Source organism: Anarhichas minor, unplaced genomic scaffold, assembly GCF_050575085.1.
Source record: "Anarhichas minor isolate MPS153535 unplaced genomic scaffold, ASM5057508v1 ptg000007l, whole genome shotgun sequence".
NCBI classification, from domain to species: domain Eukaryota; kingdom Metazoa; phylum Chordata; class Actinopteri; order Perciformes; family Anarhichadidae; genus Anarhichas; species Anarhichas minor.
This window is the reverse complement of record NW_027466453.1, coordinates 12019260-12033712: the sequence shown is the minus strand read 5'-3', so window position 1 is coordinate 12033712 and position 14453 is coordinate 12019260. Positions and strand designations below refer to the sequence as shown.

The following is a 14453-nucleotide window of genomic DNA, read 5'->3' as shown; positions in this document are numbered from 1 at the left end:
ATGCTTATATCCATTTGTACAGGAGCCAAATATTTTCTGTATTTACGTTAGCTTGGATTCTGTTAAGGTGTGCAAAGCAATCTGCCCTCTACTAAAGTACAGAGGGATCATATCATGACGCCAAGTGTGTAATGATTATCTAAGGCTGAGGGGGAAGTAGCAGGAGAGAGCAGCGGGCCTTGTGGCTGGTTGACTGAGCAGGATATACAGGAAATACCAGCTCCACCTTGAAACAACAAAGGCATGAGTCTTGGAGACTCGTGCACAGGCAAAGTGTACAAAAATCAGAAGTTTATCAAGCAGTGAACCTGCCTCTCAAACCAGGTATTTCTAGTTCTCACAAAGGTTTCAAATCAGTTTGTAGAATGGGAGGACACGCTGACTTGTTGCTGCTCCCTGTTTAGTTTCCATGTGACTCAGGGATCAGGTTGGTGGAGCCAAACTTCATATACCACCTCCAGCCCTCCTCCTCCCTGCGTTGGCACCCCTCAGTCTTTATTTCTCCTGAAAACAGATGCCTGAACACTCTTTGTTTTGCAACAAAGGCCTGATGAGGTCAGTGCAGGGCGGACAAGCAGGCGAGGTCTGGGAGACCAGAGGGGGAGGAGAGAGGACCTGCTACTGCACGGAGGTGACGTCATGTGGCAGAGGAAGTCTGACTTCTCTTGGGTTTCTGTGCATGAGCCAGAGAAAACACAACATGAAATGTATGCGATCACTGATCTGCCCACTGGAGGATCCTGTTTCTTAAGCGTTGTTGTATGAATCTGTTTGTCTTTGCTGCCCTCTAGTGGATTTGGGTTTGTTTTCTGGTGGGTAGTGTTGTGTTTTCGTCCGCTTGCTTCTGAGATATTAGACTGTAGATTATTACCGAGGCCACATTCAACAAATTTACACTATAATTCAACTGTGCAATACTCTGCCATTACTACTGCACATTTCAAGAAATATTCTTATTTATACTATTCTTGCATTTATATTTAACACACTTAATAGAGCATTTGAAATGCCAATATCTTTGAATTTGGGGAATTGTTGATGTCCACTATTAAGCTTTAGAGTATTGGTTTGGTTTCTTTGTGCCTCGGGAAATAATCCGAGACAATATTTGCGTGGTGTTGCAAAGCACCACAAAGAGACCTATAGTTAGTTCTATTTATACACACACACACACACACACACACCACAGTAAAGTAAAGTGAAATGACTTCAGATGATGTTATAGAACTTTTACTTTTTGAATGGGTTGATGGGGTCCAATAACTTCTATAAATAAACACTAAGCCGAATTCCCAGCATGTGTCAGTGCATAATTAATTAATTATATATATATATATATATATATATATATATTTATTAAAAAGTAGTGTATTGCGCAAGTACTGCAATATGAACAAAAGTACAACAACGTTTGGTTTGCAAACATTTTTATTTACATTTACATTTTTAAACAATTAAACAAATACAGTGCTTTTAAACAGTGTTCCCTTTACACAGAAGCAGTTCAAATATTTCTTGTAAATCTCAACTTAAACATTAATGTAATCAAATCAAATATAAAAACAAAGATACTTGCCACTGCCAGGATATTAATGTTTTATCTAGTTTGTTATAGAAAAACAACTCGGCACCGTCCGAGCAACAGCAAGTTAACATTTATAAATCTGTTTTCTTTTCTGAGCAGGGAGCAGCAGAAACATGTTTCTTTTATCAGGGAGCAGCAGAAACAGTCTATGTTCAGTAGCAAGTGTCCCTGTTAGAGTGAGGTGAAGTGGTCGAGCACCAAAAAAGAAAAAAGAAAAATACACAGCTGGGTCCATGTTTGTACTGGATTTCCTTTGGAGAATCTCAGTCAAAAAAAACAAAACAAAAAAACACTTTCAGTGATGCAGGTTGAGTAGTTACAGAATGACAAAATTAACTGCATTCATTCCTCCGACTTCACATTTTCTCACTCCTCTGCACCAAGCCAGTTGCTAAGACACACAAGGTCATTTACATTTTCAGATGATAAAGAAACTCTCTTCTTCTGTACAATATGACCGGCAAGAGAAAACAACCTTTCACAGGGTACGGATGTTGCAGGTGTGGCCAAATACTTCTGTGCAATGGAGGCCAGCCTGCTGTGTGAGCCCGCATGTTTGGACCACCACTGTAACGGACAGGCCTCTGTACTGATGGTGGGCTCCGCTCTGTATCGACGCACACCGTTCTCAAGAGAGTCTTCCTCCTGTTCAGAATCGGACTCTGATGAAGCAGCCAATAGGGCTATCTTTTTCTTTGGCGGCTCAGACGTGGTTGCTTCCACAGGTTGCTCTGCAACAACCCTCTGTTCCTTGACTAAGTTGGTAACTGTGGCCCACACCTCAGCCCTCTCGGCTCTGGGTACACACTTGAGGTCCTTGAATCTCGGGTCCAATGCGGTAGCAATCTTCAGATATGCAATGTTGGCATTTTCCTCGCGTGTCTTCAGGTCTGTTCTGAATGTAGACTTGAATTTGACCACGTAGGCAGGGTCATCATCTGAGCTCTCCATCACCCGAGAGAGATGGCAAAAAGCAGGCAGAACCACAGAGCATGAAACATACTTTTCTCCTCCCAGAAGTTCCGTCACATCCCTGCAACAGAAAAAATAAAAAATAAAAAATAAAACCCATTTCAGTCAAAATGTATTGCATTCACTTACTTATATATACATATTCATGCTATATACACACACACAATATATGACTATAATATACCTGCAGTGCTCCAGTAGCGTTTCCAACCTCTGCAGATTGTCCATTTCAGCTGTAGTCGGCATGGCAATCTCGGTGTCCTGTGTGGTGAGGACATCCCTCAGTGGCTGTTCGTTTCTGCGGACGCTTTTTATCATGTCCAGAGTGGAATTCCATCTGGTTGGAATGTCTTGTACGAGCGGCGACTCCTTTTGCCCGTGTTCAATTTGTTGATGTGCCAATTCTGCAGCACTCGCCGGACTGTGTTTGAAGTGGCCCACAACTTCTCTGCACTTGGCCAGGACATCCTCAAACGCACTGTTCAGCAGAGACACTGTGACGGAACGCTGGAGACTGTGCGCGACGCAGGGCACGTGTTCAAAGGGCAGATGTGTCGCACCCGCGATCATATTTCTTGCACTGTCTGTGCTCAGTGTGCTGACTTTGTCTGAAACGTTCCACTGCTGTGCAACATGAATAAAATGTTCCGCGCACGTTTCTGCAAAATGGCCGTCTTCTGTTTTCATCACAGTCAGAGCATGCGACCGCAGCTCCCACTGTTCATCGATGTAATGCACTGTAACTCCGAGGTGATTATGGTTACCCAGCGATGTCCAGTAGTCTCCAGTGAGAGCAACAGCTGGTGCACGTTGTAACGCCATTGCTTTTGTAGTCCTCTCGACTTCATACAACTCGTGTATTCTTCTTGTGACGGTGCGTCTTGAGGGAGGCTTATACGTGTCGTCACTCGTTGCGATCCTAAGCATGTTCCTCAGACCGACATCTTCCACAATACTAACCGGCCTGCAGTTTGTAGCTATCCACTTCGCTATGGCATTTGTTAGCTCGTCTTGCTTTTGTTTATCTAACGTTATACTTCTTCCACACGCAGTCTGCCGAAGGCTCTCTCCACTGTTTGTAATGGTGGGTGATTTGCTGTAATCAACGCTGTGTATTGCATTTAAGTGATACTTCAGACTCGAAGTACTCCGGTGATAAGAAAATACGCCTTTGCAGTGGATACAAACAACTTTGGTTCCATCAACTCCGCCGTATGGAAGAGGTTTATAATGAAAATGTCCATGTAAGAGCTCAATACCTTTCTCCATTGTTCTGTCCCCGCCAGTTCTTTTCTGTTCCCGGTTCATGTGAGCGCTGTAGCAGTCTTAGGCCCACCCCAGATGCTCTCATTGGTTGAGACGCGTGATGACGCCCATCTCAAGCCAATCCTGATCAACATCCCGCCCCTCCTGTGACCCATGTTTGTCTGTGTGTGTTATTCAGAGCCAGTGAGCAACGGATTTTCAAAATAATAATAATTTAAAAGAAAATGCGTTAACGCACGATAACATAATTGTCGGCGTTAATTAATTAATACGTTAACGCGATAATAACGCCTTAGCTTGCCCATATATATATATATATATTAGTGCTGGGCATATATATATTTTTCTGTTGTGGAGAAAGGGCAAGCTCACATCGTGGCAGCGGCAGCAAGTAGAGGCACTTCCTGTTGCAAGCTCAGCTGCATGCTATTACAATTCGGCATTTTTTTACTAAACCAATTACAACTACCAACAGTCATACCTTCAATGACCTTAATGTATTGTCACATATTGTCAAATAACGACAAATAAAGGCTAAACTGCCGCGGCACCTCTCCCAAACAGTGGTAACTGAAGCGACAACTTGCTGCGGCAGCTGAGCTTGCAACAGGAAGTGCCTCGACTAGCTGCCGCTGCCACGATTAGAGCCAGCCTCCTACTGGGGATGTGACCGAACTTCTGGGAGGAGAAAAGTATGTTTCATGCTCTGTGGTTCTGCCTGCTTTTTGCCATCTCTCTCGGGTGATGGAGAGCTCAGATGATGACCCTGCCTACGTGGTCAAATTCAAGTCTACATTCAGAACAGACCTGAAGACACGCGAGGAAAATGCCAACATTGCATATCTGAAGATTGCTACCGCATTTGTCATTCTGTAACTACTCAACCTGCATCACTGCTGCTCCCTGATAAAAGAAACATGTTTCTGCTGCTACCTGTTCAGAAAAAAAAAAGAAAACAGATTTATAAATGTTAACTTGCTGTTGCTCGGAAGGTGCCGACTTGTTTTATAACAAACTATAAAACGTTAATGCCCTGGCAGTGGCAAGTATCTTTGGTTTTATATTTGATTTGATTACATTAATGTTTAAGTTGAGATTTACAAGAAATATTTGAACTGCTACTGTGTAAAGGGAATATACTGTTAAAAAGCACCGTATCTGTTTAATTAAAATGTTTGCAAACCAAATGTTGTTGTACTTTTGTTCATATAGCAATACTTGCGCAATACACTACGTTTGAATTCATTATTGAATTTTGCGCATAACAATGCGATTAATCGCGATTAAAAATTGTAATCGTTGCCCAGCACTAATATATATATATATAATATCATAGCCTAATGGCTGTTGTATAATATACAACTAACAGCCATTAGCCTATACTGTGACTAAGGGCAGTTTAGTAATAACAATGATACACGACTGAGCCCTTCACGGAGGGAAATTATAGGAGCAGAAGTAGCATTAACTCTTGTGTTTTGTTGACTTTTTAATATTTTTCTTTCCTTCTGACCTTATTAAAACCAAAATATAAAGTCCAATTAGCCATGAACTTACATCAAATACTGAAATGGATCTATACAGGGATTCATCAAACCTCTGTTGCTTTTCCCATCAACACATGGTTTTCAGTTTTCTCTGAACTGCACTGGCAACCAGCCTTGTCTATCTGTATGGCTGCATATCCAACCCACTCTTCAGATTTCCAGAAAGAGACTGTTATGTGGGCTGTTCATCCAGAGTGGCCTTGGTTTGTGCACAGGGTGGTGTGATGGAGAAAAAGCTGCACTTATTCAATATGTTCTGGCTCCTGCAATCAACCAACAAAGCACTGTTCAAATGTACTTTTAAGTCAGGTGTCCTTCAACTTTCTTGAGTTACCTGACTAAATCTTCACTCTCAATTAGAGCTATACCATATTTATTGACGCAAATGAATGCATTCATGTCCTTCACTATAAAGCAAAGGTATATGATTTGTATATAGAGCCCTTATATTGACGTCTTCATCACTGCATCCCCAGGCTTCATGAATCCAGCAGAGAGTGAGCTGTTTCTCCATCTTCACCCTGTGTCGTGATCACTTCAGAAAACAATGAGGTTTGCAACTACTGTTCATAACAGCCTCGTGAATAACTAACTCCCAGATGCACAGTTATGTTTGGCTGCACTGGACCGTATTTTATAAAGTGGCTTCTGTTGGGAGAACACTGTGTGATGCTTATAGTAACATACAAATAGAATAAAAAAGCAGGAATAAATAGAACTGATACCGATGATTATTGTCACCATGACAGCTACAGAATGAACAGAGTTAATTAGTGCTCACACCTCCAGTGTCCATGACTACAGGGATTTGCGGTAGATATCTGGACACTATGTCCATCAGTTCATTCATCCATTTATCCATAATGAAGCAGGAACACCTGACCAATAGTACATTCATTAAGTCAGAACAGATGAGAATGTTTTTTTTGACAAAGGGTTTTGTCCTGGGACAAAATGTTCAAAAGCATAATATAAATCTGATTTGGATTATTTTGAACACATTTGGAAAACTACTCTTTCTATAAATTTTTAGACTATAGGAAAACTGCAATGGTGTAAAGTGGAGATCTTGAGTGCTGTTTTTGTTTGTGGCTTTGTGCTTCCATATAAGGAGCGTGCTCTCTGGATGAGACGGTGACGCAGACACTGCGCTAGGTGCTTGTGTATAAGAGGGGCCACTCGGCTTTGTTAAGGCGCACACATGGGGAAGCCACTGGGTTGGTAGCATTTTGATAGCCTCGTCTCGGTGTCTGGAGACGCTCGAAAGAACATGGAGGTGAACGCAACTGAGAAGATTTACCTTCCCGGTAACGGCATCCTCGAAATGTTCAACTCTCTCACCGGGCATCACGAATCAGACATTACGCGCCCCGTTCTTCAGAGCGCAGCCCTCACCACAGTGCCGCAGCACCCCAAAGTCTCAAACATATCGAAGACGAGCATGGGCATCATCAAAACGGTTAAAGGGCGCATGAAACATCAAGATAGAAGAGCGGTTTCCCGAAGTAGGTCTTCCAGTTCTGGCAATCGGCAGGTTTCGACCGATCGACTCCCAAAAAGGTCCGTGGATCTGCTGGAGCTGAGTCTGACCAAGCGCAAGAACTGTCTGAGAATAGTTGTGCTCGGCGCACCCAAAGTAGGTAAAACCAACATCCTCCAGCGGTTCTTGGGTAAAGACTTTGAAGAGCACTACGAACCCACAACCGAGGACTTCCACAGAAAACTGTTCCACATAGGAGGGGAGGCGTATCAGATAGATCTCCTGGACGCAGCTAGTGAGAGGGACTTCCCTGCAAAACGGAGGCTATCCATACTGACAGGTGAGCGTTAAGAATCACTGCAGTTGTTAGGTATCAATAAGATCCTTAGAAATAGCATTTTACAAGAGAGAAGCTGTGCATGTGTGGTGTTTTAGGAATATGATTTAACATTAATATGTCTTTATAACCTCAGTGTGAAATGTATCCCATTGTCATTAATTAACGTGATGCTCTCTCTCTCTCCAGGTGACACCTTCCTGCTTGTGTTCAGTTTGGATGACAGAGAGTCCTTCGATGAAGTCTGCCAGCGGCTCAACGAGATCAAGGCTGCCAAGGCAAAGCTGCTGAATTTAAAACATCCCGCGAGGGCGCCAGTCGTGATATGCGGAAATAAAGCGGACCTGGCGGCACCGAGGGCCGTCAGGCGGTCGGAGGTGACGGAAGCGCTCGGCGAGGACGTCGCGTTCTTCGAGACCTCTGCCAAAGACGGCACCGGCATGGAAGGTGTGTTCCGGGCTCTTGCCACTCTGGGCGGACTGCCCGACGAGACGAGTCCGTCGCGCCATCAGACCATATCCATCCTCAGCTACCAGTCGATGTGCATCGGCCAGCGGGGCCGGAGAGGGAGCCGGGGACTCGGCGCGCCCTGCGCCGCCGTGGAGCCTCTGGCGCGCCGCCCGAGCTTCACCAGCGACCTGCGGCTGGTGCTGAGATCCAGCACCAAACACAACAAACCCGAGAGGTGTCACATTCAATGAATCGTGCGCCTTCTCGATAAACCAATTGTAGTAGTATGCTGCAATGTCATATTATGTAAGGGGTTATACTCTGCAGCACTTGGCTGGACCAGTGCGTTCATCTTTTGTATATGTAAACTGTATTTATATAATCCTATAATAAAACATTTATAATTGTCATACGTGCCTCTGCTCTATCATTCAGTTTAATTTCAGAGGATTTAGGAAACAGGTCAGTGAGACACATACTGTTAGATTGAGCTCACGGACGTCAGTAATCAATTGTTTCAAGTGATGATGATGCGAAATATGACCATAAGTGTGTGGGAGGGAGCTCCTCGGTGTGAGGAGATGACTCACACAGCAACCTTAAAGTCTTCTAGTATTTGTGACCATACATGAGAGATTGTTCACATCTCAAAATCCTCCCACGGCGCTGTGGCATCAAGGGCTGAGGTGTTACAATGCCTGATTAATCAGCACGAGTAGCCTACACACTCATGGGTCACTATGGTGTTTGGAGGGGGAAAGCATCGTTTATGAAAAGAGGGGGGAAGGTGAGAGACGTATTGGACTCTGTGAAATCAGCACCATGGAGAGAGCCCTCATCAAACTCTGCTCTACCACCGAGTAGAAAGTAAATGTATTAAGCACACTCAGCCTTTTCTTTCTTACATATCCAACCCACTCTTCTGGTTTCTGAGACGAAACGATTGTGTGGGCTCTTCCTTCAGAGCATCCTTGGTTTGTGAAAAGGATGGTTTGACTGAGACAAAGCCACAGTTATTGAGCAATAGACTGACTTGGAGCTGCTATGTCCAGTTCAGCACTTTAAAGTCATTCAATGTACGACACATCTGCCACTGTTTCCTTTCTAAAGTTCCCATCAGTTTTTTAAAAATATCTTTATACGGTGTAAACTAAAACCAGTGTGCAGTCACTGAAGCTGACAGAGGTGCTGCAGAGGACTCATCACTATACATAAGCCTCATGAATCATAGCAGAGCTGTTTCACCAGTTTGTTTTACCCCAGAGAGCGTCGTGATCACTGCAGAAATCAAGTAGTCCTGCTCAAAGCAACGTCATGAATGACAATATCACAAATGCACTGTTACGTCAGGCTGCGCAGGCAAGTATTCTCAAGTGGCAACAACACGTTTGAGTCAAATGTGCACTTGTGCTGGAACTGACTGGATCAGTATGCGTTTATGAATCTCTCTGGCTGTAAGAACACTCGTTCTTAGCAGAAAGTGAGAGGACATACATTGGTGTTCATCACTTACTGTAACACTTACTGTAACCCGGAGACCGTTATTTGACTTTTGTGAGTTTAGTTTGTTGAGTTTATAAGCAGATCTGCTCAGACTCAACAGAACATTGTCTCTATTTCTCTCTATTTCCTCTGTAATCGGTGACGCATTTCATACATTCTCCAGGAACATTCCAAGGAAATACTTAGGAAAGTGTTTCAACTAACTATTGTTTTCAGTGTTGCTTAATCTGTCAATTACTTTCTGGATGAATTAAATGATTGTTTGGTCTATGAAATGTCAGAAAATGTCGTTCAGTGTTTCACAAAGCCCAAGATAACGTCCTCTAATTTACTTCCTCTAATTCTTAATTTAATAGTTGGACCAGTGAAACAAAATCTAAATGATTTTTCTCCCATTTAGCTATTCATAAGGTGGATCAGTTAATAAATGAATGCTCCAAAAGCGAGTTGAAGTCTATTTTAAGAATAAGACACAATTTCCTGTGTATGGGGAGAGATATAATCATGTTTAGATGACATTACGATGACTTACTGAGAAATGTTCAGCACAAGCAATAATTGCATGATAGTGTCTAGAGACTATAAAAAATATATTAACATCTAATGTTCTGAGTCTCCAAACCAGAGCGGCAGAGTGAATATAATATAAACGCCCGTGGGGCCCGTTTCATTTCTCTATTAACAGGGTCGAATACAAGACTATTCCCAATGCAGCAGCAAAGTAACACTGAAGAGGAAAAACTTTAATACAATGTGAAAAATGGCAAATCCTTAAATAAGGGATTTCAATATTGAACATGAAACCAATATAAATATCTGCCTGTTTTCAGGATTTTACACCCTCCTGTCAGTCTAACGTCTGTGGAGTTATCTGCTGTCTTGACATTACAATCATCGCGGGCTGGAGGTTTGGCTTTTTGTTTGTCCATCAAGCATGGTGATCACTTTGTAGCCTCTGACTGATTTGTCTTTCCAGTTCCACCAGCAGAGCTGGCAGTATGCTGTCCAGTAAGACCAGTCCATCCCAGGAGCAGCGCAGACCTCTGATAATAAGGAAAGGAGAAAAGTAATGATAGGAGATTCAGACACAAGTGCAAAGCTGCAACTATTAATCGAGTAATTGTCGTTTTTTTAAAGCAAAAATGCCAAACATTCCCCGATACCATGAATCATTGCAGCTTTACATAAGCGAGAAATATTTTTCTCACCAGTAAAACAAATAAATGTTTGAGTTCATGTATTGTAAAATGTCATAAGTCACCGGTCATCAAGAATGAGGTGTCCACTCTGGAGCAACTCTTGGACATCGCTGGACGTGCCAAAGACTTCAAAGAGACCCAGTTGAGGGCTAAACATCTCCCAGTGCTGAAAGAAAGTGATCAACATTATCACATGGACCAAGATGTGCTGAATACTGAACTTCTGCACTGACAGAGAAGATCACACAGAAACTATGTAATAGTTCATGTCATGCAGGTATAAACCTCACCTTGTGTTTAATGCCATCCGTCATCCTCATTCCCATCACCAACACCTCCTCCAACCTGCAAAAGAAGCATCTTTCATCAGAGAACTTCTCGGTGACTAGACAATGACAGCACAGGGGACAGAATGTCTGCAAGAACAAGCACATGTACAGCGACCTCCGACACTACGTTTCTCACGCTGTGGATTGGCCGATACACAACTGTTATATTTCACATGGAAATGGCAGCTGCCAAATACACTCAAAGACACCACACTTTTGCCTGTAAGTGCAAACAGCTCACAGTTCAAGATGGCTGAGCTGAATCCGCCTACGTGTCCCATGTCCCCTCTGCTGGACTTCACGGATCCAGGCGTCAGGGTCCAGAGTCTGGGTCCGCGCCTCCCGAAGGACCCCTCCCTCCCCCAGAGGAACAAACCGCCCGTGTGCTCCTGCCACGGACAAAAAAATGTTAAACTTTTAGCACTTCCTTTGACCGGCGCCTTCAATCTAGATAGCAGCTCACCTGGGCCGACGCCGATGTACTGTCTTCCCTTCCAGTAGCTGGTGTTGTGATGACTCACTGCCTGCTATGTGACACAAAGTGAAGCGTTATCGTGCTGTCGTGATTGTTCCTCCCAGACGCGTTCATGATGCAGTGTGGCGCAAAGAAAAAAAGTGACATCTGCCTCGTTGATGGTGACGTCTCATCAAAAACAAAACAGAGAAGCAAAACTTTTTGTTTCAGAAGCAATGTCTCTTTTCTAAATCTTCCTAAAACTCATCATTAGATGTTTACTGATATTCTCCATTCTTTTATCTTTACTATCTGAAGTTATTTGTCTTATACATGTTGTTGTGCTCCTGATATATAAAGCACTTTGCATTAACGTTCTCCGCTAATGAACTTTCCTGTACTCTTTATGAAAGAATCAATGCCTCCTACGGTGTGGAGGGCGATCAGTGAGCTTTCCTTCTTACATGTCTTGCGAAGTTAGAGACCTCGTACTGCAGAAGGCCGTGCTGGTGGAGAGTCCTCCTCGCACACCGGTACATCTCTGCCGTCACGTCTTCGTCGGGCACGGTCACCTCTCCTCCCAGCACCTGTTTGAACAGCTGGGTGCCTCGCTCCAAGGTCAGCTGGTACAGAGACACGTGGTCATCGCACACCCTCAGCAGCTCAGACAACTCCTTCTCCCAGGATGCAACGCTCTGTTTGGGCCGACCGAACATGACGTCCACCGACACCCGCCCGGGGCACAGCCTCCTGGCCTCTTCGACAGTTTGCAAAGCCTGGCGAGAGCTGTGGTCTCTCCCCAGACTTTTCAAATCCTCATCCTGCAAAGACTGAAGGATTGGAAATGTGATACGTGCAACTACACAGTTCATAATCTAATCTTCTGCCATCAGTCCTCTGTAGATTATATATTCACCTGGACCCCGATGGAGAAACGGTTCACCCCCGCACGGCAAAAGTCCTCTAACTTTGACTTTCCTACAGGAGTAGGGTTGACCTCGAGCGTGATCTCGGCCTCATCTGAGAGATACGCCCGCCTCGAAACAGTTTGGAGGACTGCGGCAATGGTCGAGGGGTGAGCCAGGCTTGGAGTCCCACCACCAAAAAACACTGAGGTGATGCTGCGGGGAGGAATCGAAATTAAAAGGTGGTTTAAGGCACGCGTTGAAAGCTGATTTCACGCGGAAGAAAGACGATCAGCATACCAGGAGACCTGACTGAGCTGCAGCAGTGTCTCAGTCTCCCGCTGAAGGCACTCGGTCATTACGGGGTCATTGTTCTCTCTGGGTATGTACTTGTTAAAGTTGCAGTAGGAGCACCTTCTGAGGCAGTAAGGCCACTGGAGAAGAAGAGGAAGAGAGGGGGAAGGTCACTTTGACATGATTTGGGCAGACTTTCTAGACTTTGCAATAAAAAAAACTAGACATACAATATATTTGATTCAGTGCATGCGTGGGTATGCATATTTCTCTGCCTGGAACTATTTTTATCAGTTAAATCGACCAATGCTAGCTCACGTGCACGTAGAGAGACGCCTGCTTTGTGAGACGTGGAGAGGCGGTCCGTTCGAGTCCGTCCTCAGTGACTCCTCCGCCGGAAGTCTCAGAGAAGCAGCGCAGACCGGGAGAGACGGCACGTCGGCCCGCGCGCAGCGTGTGTTTAATCATTCTGTCTGTCTTACGGTATATTTAATTAACTGTCTGTCTTACGGGTGTCCTTCACTTGGACACATGGTCCCGGACAGCGGCAACACGAGTCAGGCTCCACCATACAGATACAAATTGTATTAAAGTTTACATGACAACAATGTGGCCGAAATTACTTCAAAGTGGCGTAAACTCATTTTTTTTTGGGTCTGTTTTCTTCCTGGTAGCTGTGACGTCGCTCCAAACAGGAAATACGTCAATGCGACTTCCTCTGTGTGTGTTACGCGGTTTGACCACACAGAGGGGCTGTTTTACTGGCGTTCAGTTAGGCCCACCGTTATGTGGACAGTGACTCTACTTTGTATTTTCACCTGCTTTTGTAATGTAAACGTTTTAGAAATGTGGTTTATAACAACTAATAGATCAACATAAATGATTGACTTCATTCATATCCATGGGAATACAGGACAGTGAATATACTAAAGAAGGCACCTGTTTGTTTTCCAATACTGAACCTACTAAAATATGAATAATACAGCTCTGTCCACAAGTCTACCAAGTTTCAGCGTAATGTGTAAAAGTACTTCGGCTTTACAAGGCTAGTTAGGAGTGATCCTAGGCGTCCGTTTGTGTGCCAAACTTATCCAAAACCTCTCCAAAATGGCTTAAATGTGCTTTTAAATGTTTCAAGATTTCTTTTCTTTTTTTTTGTTGGTGGCTTTTCTATTTTTAAATGCATAATGGTGCATGTCCAGGTGCCTGATCCCTCTAGGAACTTGTTAAGCTGTTATTACAGATCCAAAAACCTACAATAAGTACCATAGGCCATTGTGAATACTGTTATTTGTGCTTGCAAAGACAACTAGTCACAACAAGACACTAGTCTATATTTAGAATATAAATGTGTGCTCTACTCACACAGGATCAAACTAATTTAATGAGCTATTGATTTTTCAGATCCCAGGAAAAATACGCTGTCTGGTGGACTGAGATAACCGCGTCGGGTCACATTTTAAATTAGAGTGTTTTTTTAGAGTGTCATTTTAAAAGAATAACAAAAACTCTGTTTGAATGTTTATTAATCTATTCACTAATCAGGGTTACAGTTAATTAAATGTTTTATATGTCAGTCACCTCTGCAATCAGTTCTTGTCATCTTTAAATAATTACCTCTGATCAGCGGTTGTGGATGATGATGATGGTTACAAATGACTTATGTGTGGCTATATAAAATGTATAAATCCCCCCCTCCATATTCACAATTTCACTAAGGAACTAACTGCAAAAGTATAAAACACAGTAGTATATTAGGTACTTAATCCAAATATTTCATTAAGAATGCCAATAATTGCGAATGCGCTCCCTGCCAGCATACAACCCTGAGGTAATTTTCCATTCAATAGTACCAATTACCTAATCAACAGAGAGAGAGAGAGGGAGAGGGAGAGAGAGAGAGAGAGAGAGAGAGAGAGAGAGGGGGATGTGTTTTCATTCAATATATGCAACGCTCATGGTGATGACTTCAGTCCAGGGAGAAGCAGGAGAACTTTGTGATAATCCAAATTAAACGAGTGAATCTGTGCTGTAGATCTGCCAAATGGATAAGAGGAAGAAAGGTAAGATCACTGATGTAACATATCCAGGGGGTTAACAAATATGTAGCGTCAGTTTTTAGCCACTGCTGA

The 14453-nt window shown here is 43.5% G+C and overlaps 3 protein-coding genes across 4 annotated transcripts; 1 reads left to right on the top strand and 2 right to left on the bottom strand.

Annotated features, from left to right (window-relative positions):
- Window positions 1–1410: 1410 nt before the first annotated feature.
- On the bottom strand, window positions 1411–4462 carry LOC142937290 (E3 SUMO-protein ligase ZBED1-like). Its single transcript, XM_076080132.1, has 2 exons — window positions 2742–4462; window positions 1411–2618 (listed from the first exon to the last, which is right to left on the bottom strand). The coding sequence occupies exons 1-2, from the start codon at window positions 3863–3865 to the stop codon at window positions 1952–1954; spliced, it is 1791 nt and encodes a 596-aa protein (XP_075936247.1). The 5' UTR covers window positions 3866–4462; the 3' UTR covers window positions 1411–1951.
- A 2096-nt stretch (window positions 4463–6558) lies between these two features.
- On the top strand, window positions 6559–8027 carry rasd2a (RASD family member 2a). The gene is made up of 2 exons (XM_076080126.1): window positions 6559–7190; window positions 7377–8027. Exons 1-2 carry the CDS (start codon window positions 6641–6643, stop codon window positions 7886–7888), a joined length of 1062 nt encoding a protein of 353 aa, XP_075936241.1. The 5' UTR covers window positions 6559–6640; the 3' UTR covers window positions 7889–8027.
- Window positions 8028–9862: 1835 nt separating this feature from the next.
- On the bottom strand, window positions 9863–13003 carry rsad1 (radical S-adenosyl methionine domain containing 1). Of its 2 annotated transcripts, none has more exons than XM_076085858.1 (9): window positions 12640–13003; window positions 12328–12461; window positions 12039–12243; window positions 11587–11952; window positions 11132–11195; window positions 10910–11057; window positions 10630–10684; window positions 10402–10505; window positions 9863–10183 (listed from the first exon to the last, which is right to left on the bottom strand). In XM_076085858.1, the coding sequence occupies exons 1-9, from the start codon at window positions 12787–12789 to the stop codon at window positions 10069–10071; spliced, it is 1341 nt and encodes a 446-aa protein (XP_075941973.1). In that variant the 5' UTR covers window positions 12790–13003; the 3' UTR covers window positions 9863–10068. The 2 variants fall into 2 exon arrangements, with proteins under 2 accessions (XP_075941973.1, XP_075941974.1); XM_076085859.1 differs by having other exon boundaries at window positions 11132–11192.
- Between the last annotated feature and the right edge of the window lie 1450 nt (window positions 13004–14453).

What these genes read in the sequence shown, in the direction of transcription:
- LOC142937290 (XM_076080132.1), bottom strand. Translation starts at nt 3,865, where the DNA reads ATGAACCGGGAACAGAAAAGAACTGGCGGGGACAGAACAATGGAGAAA. An exon ending in ACGCTACTGGAGCACTGCAG is followed by an intron (nt 2,619 to 2,741) that starts GTATATTATAGT and finishes TTTCTGTTGCAG; the next exon opens with GGATGTGACGGAACTTCTGG.
- rasd2a (XM_076080126.1), top strand. Translation starts at nt 6,641, where the DNA reads ATGGAGGTGAACGCAACTGAGAAGATTTACCTTCCCGGTAACGGCATC. An exon ending in GAGGCTATCCATACTGACAG is followed by an intron (nt 7,191 to 7,376) that starts GTGAGCGTTAAG and finishes CTCTCTCTCCAG; the next exon opens with GTGACACCTTCCTGCTTGTG.
- rsad1 (XM_076085858.1), bottom strand. Translation starts at nt 12,789, where the DNA reads ATGATTAAACACACGCTGCGCGCGGGCCGACGTGCCGTCTCTCCCGGT. An exon ending in TCTCTAACTTCGCAAGACAT is followed by an intron (nt 11,196 to 11,586) that starts GTAAGAAGGAAA and finishes TGTGTCACATAG; the next exon opens with CAGGCAGTGAGTCATCACAA. An exon ending in CACCTCATTCTTGATGACCG is followed by an intron (nt 10,184 to 10,401) that starts GTGACTTATGAC and finishes CCTTATTATCAG; the next exon opens with AGGTCTGCGCTGCTCCTGGG.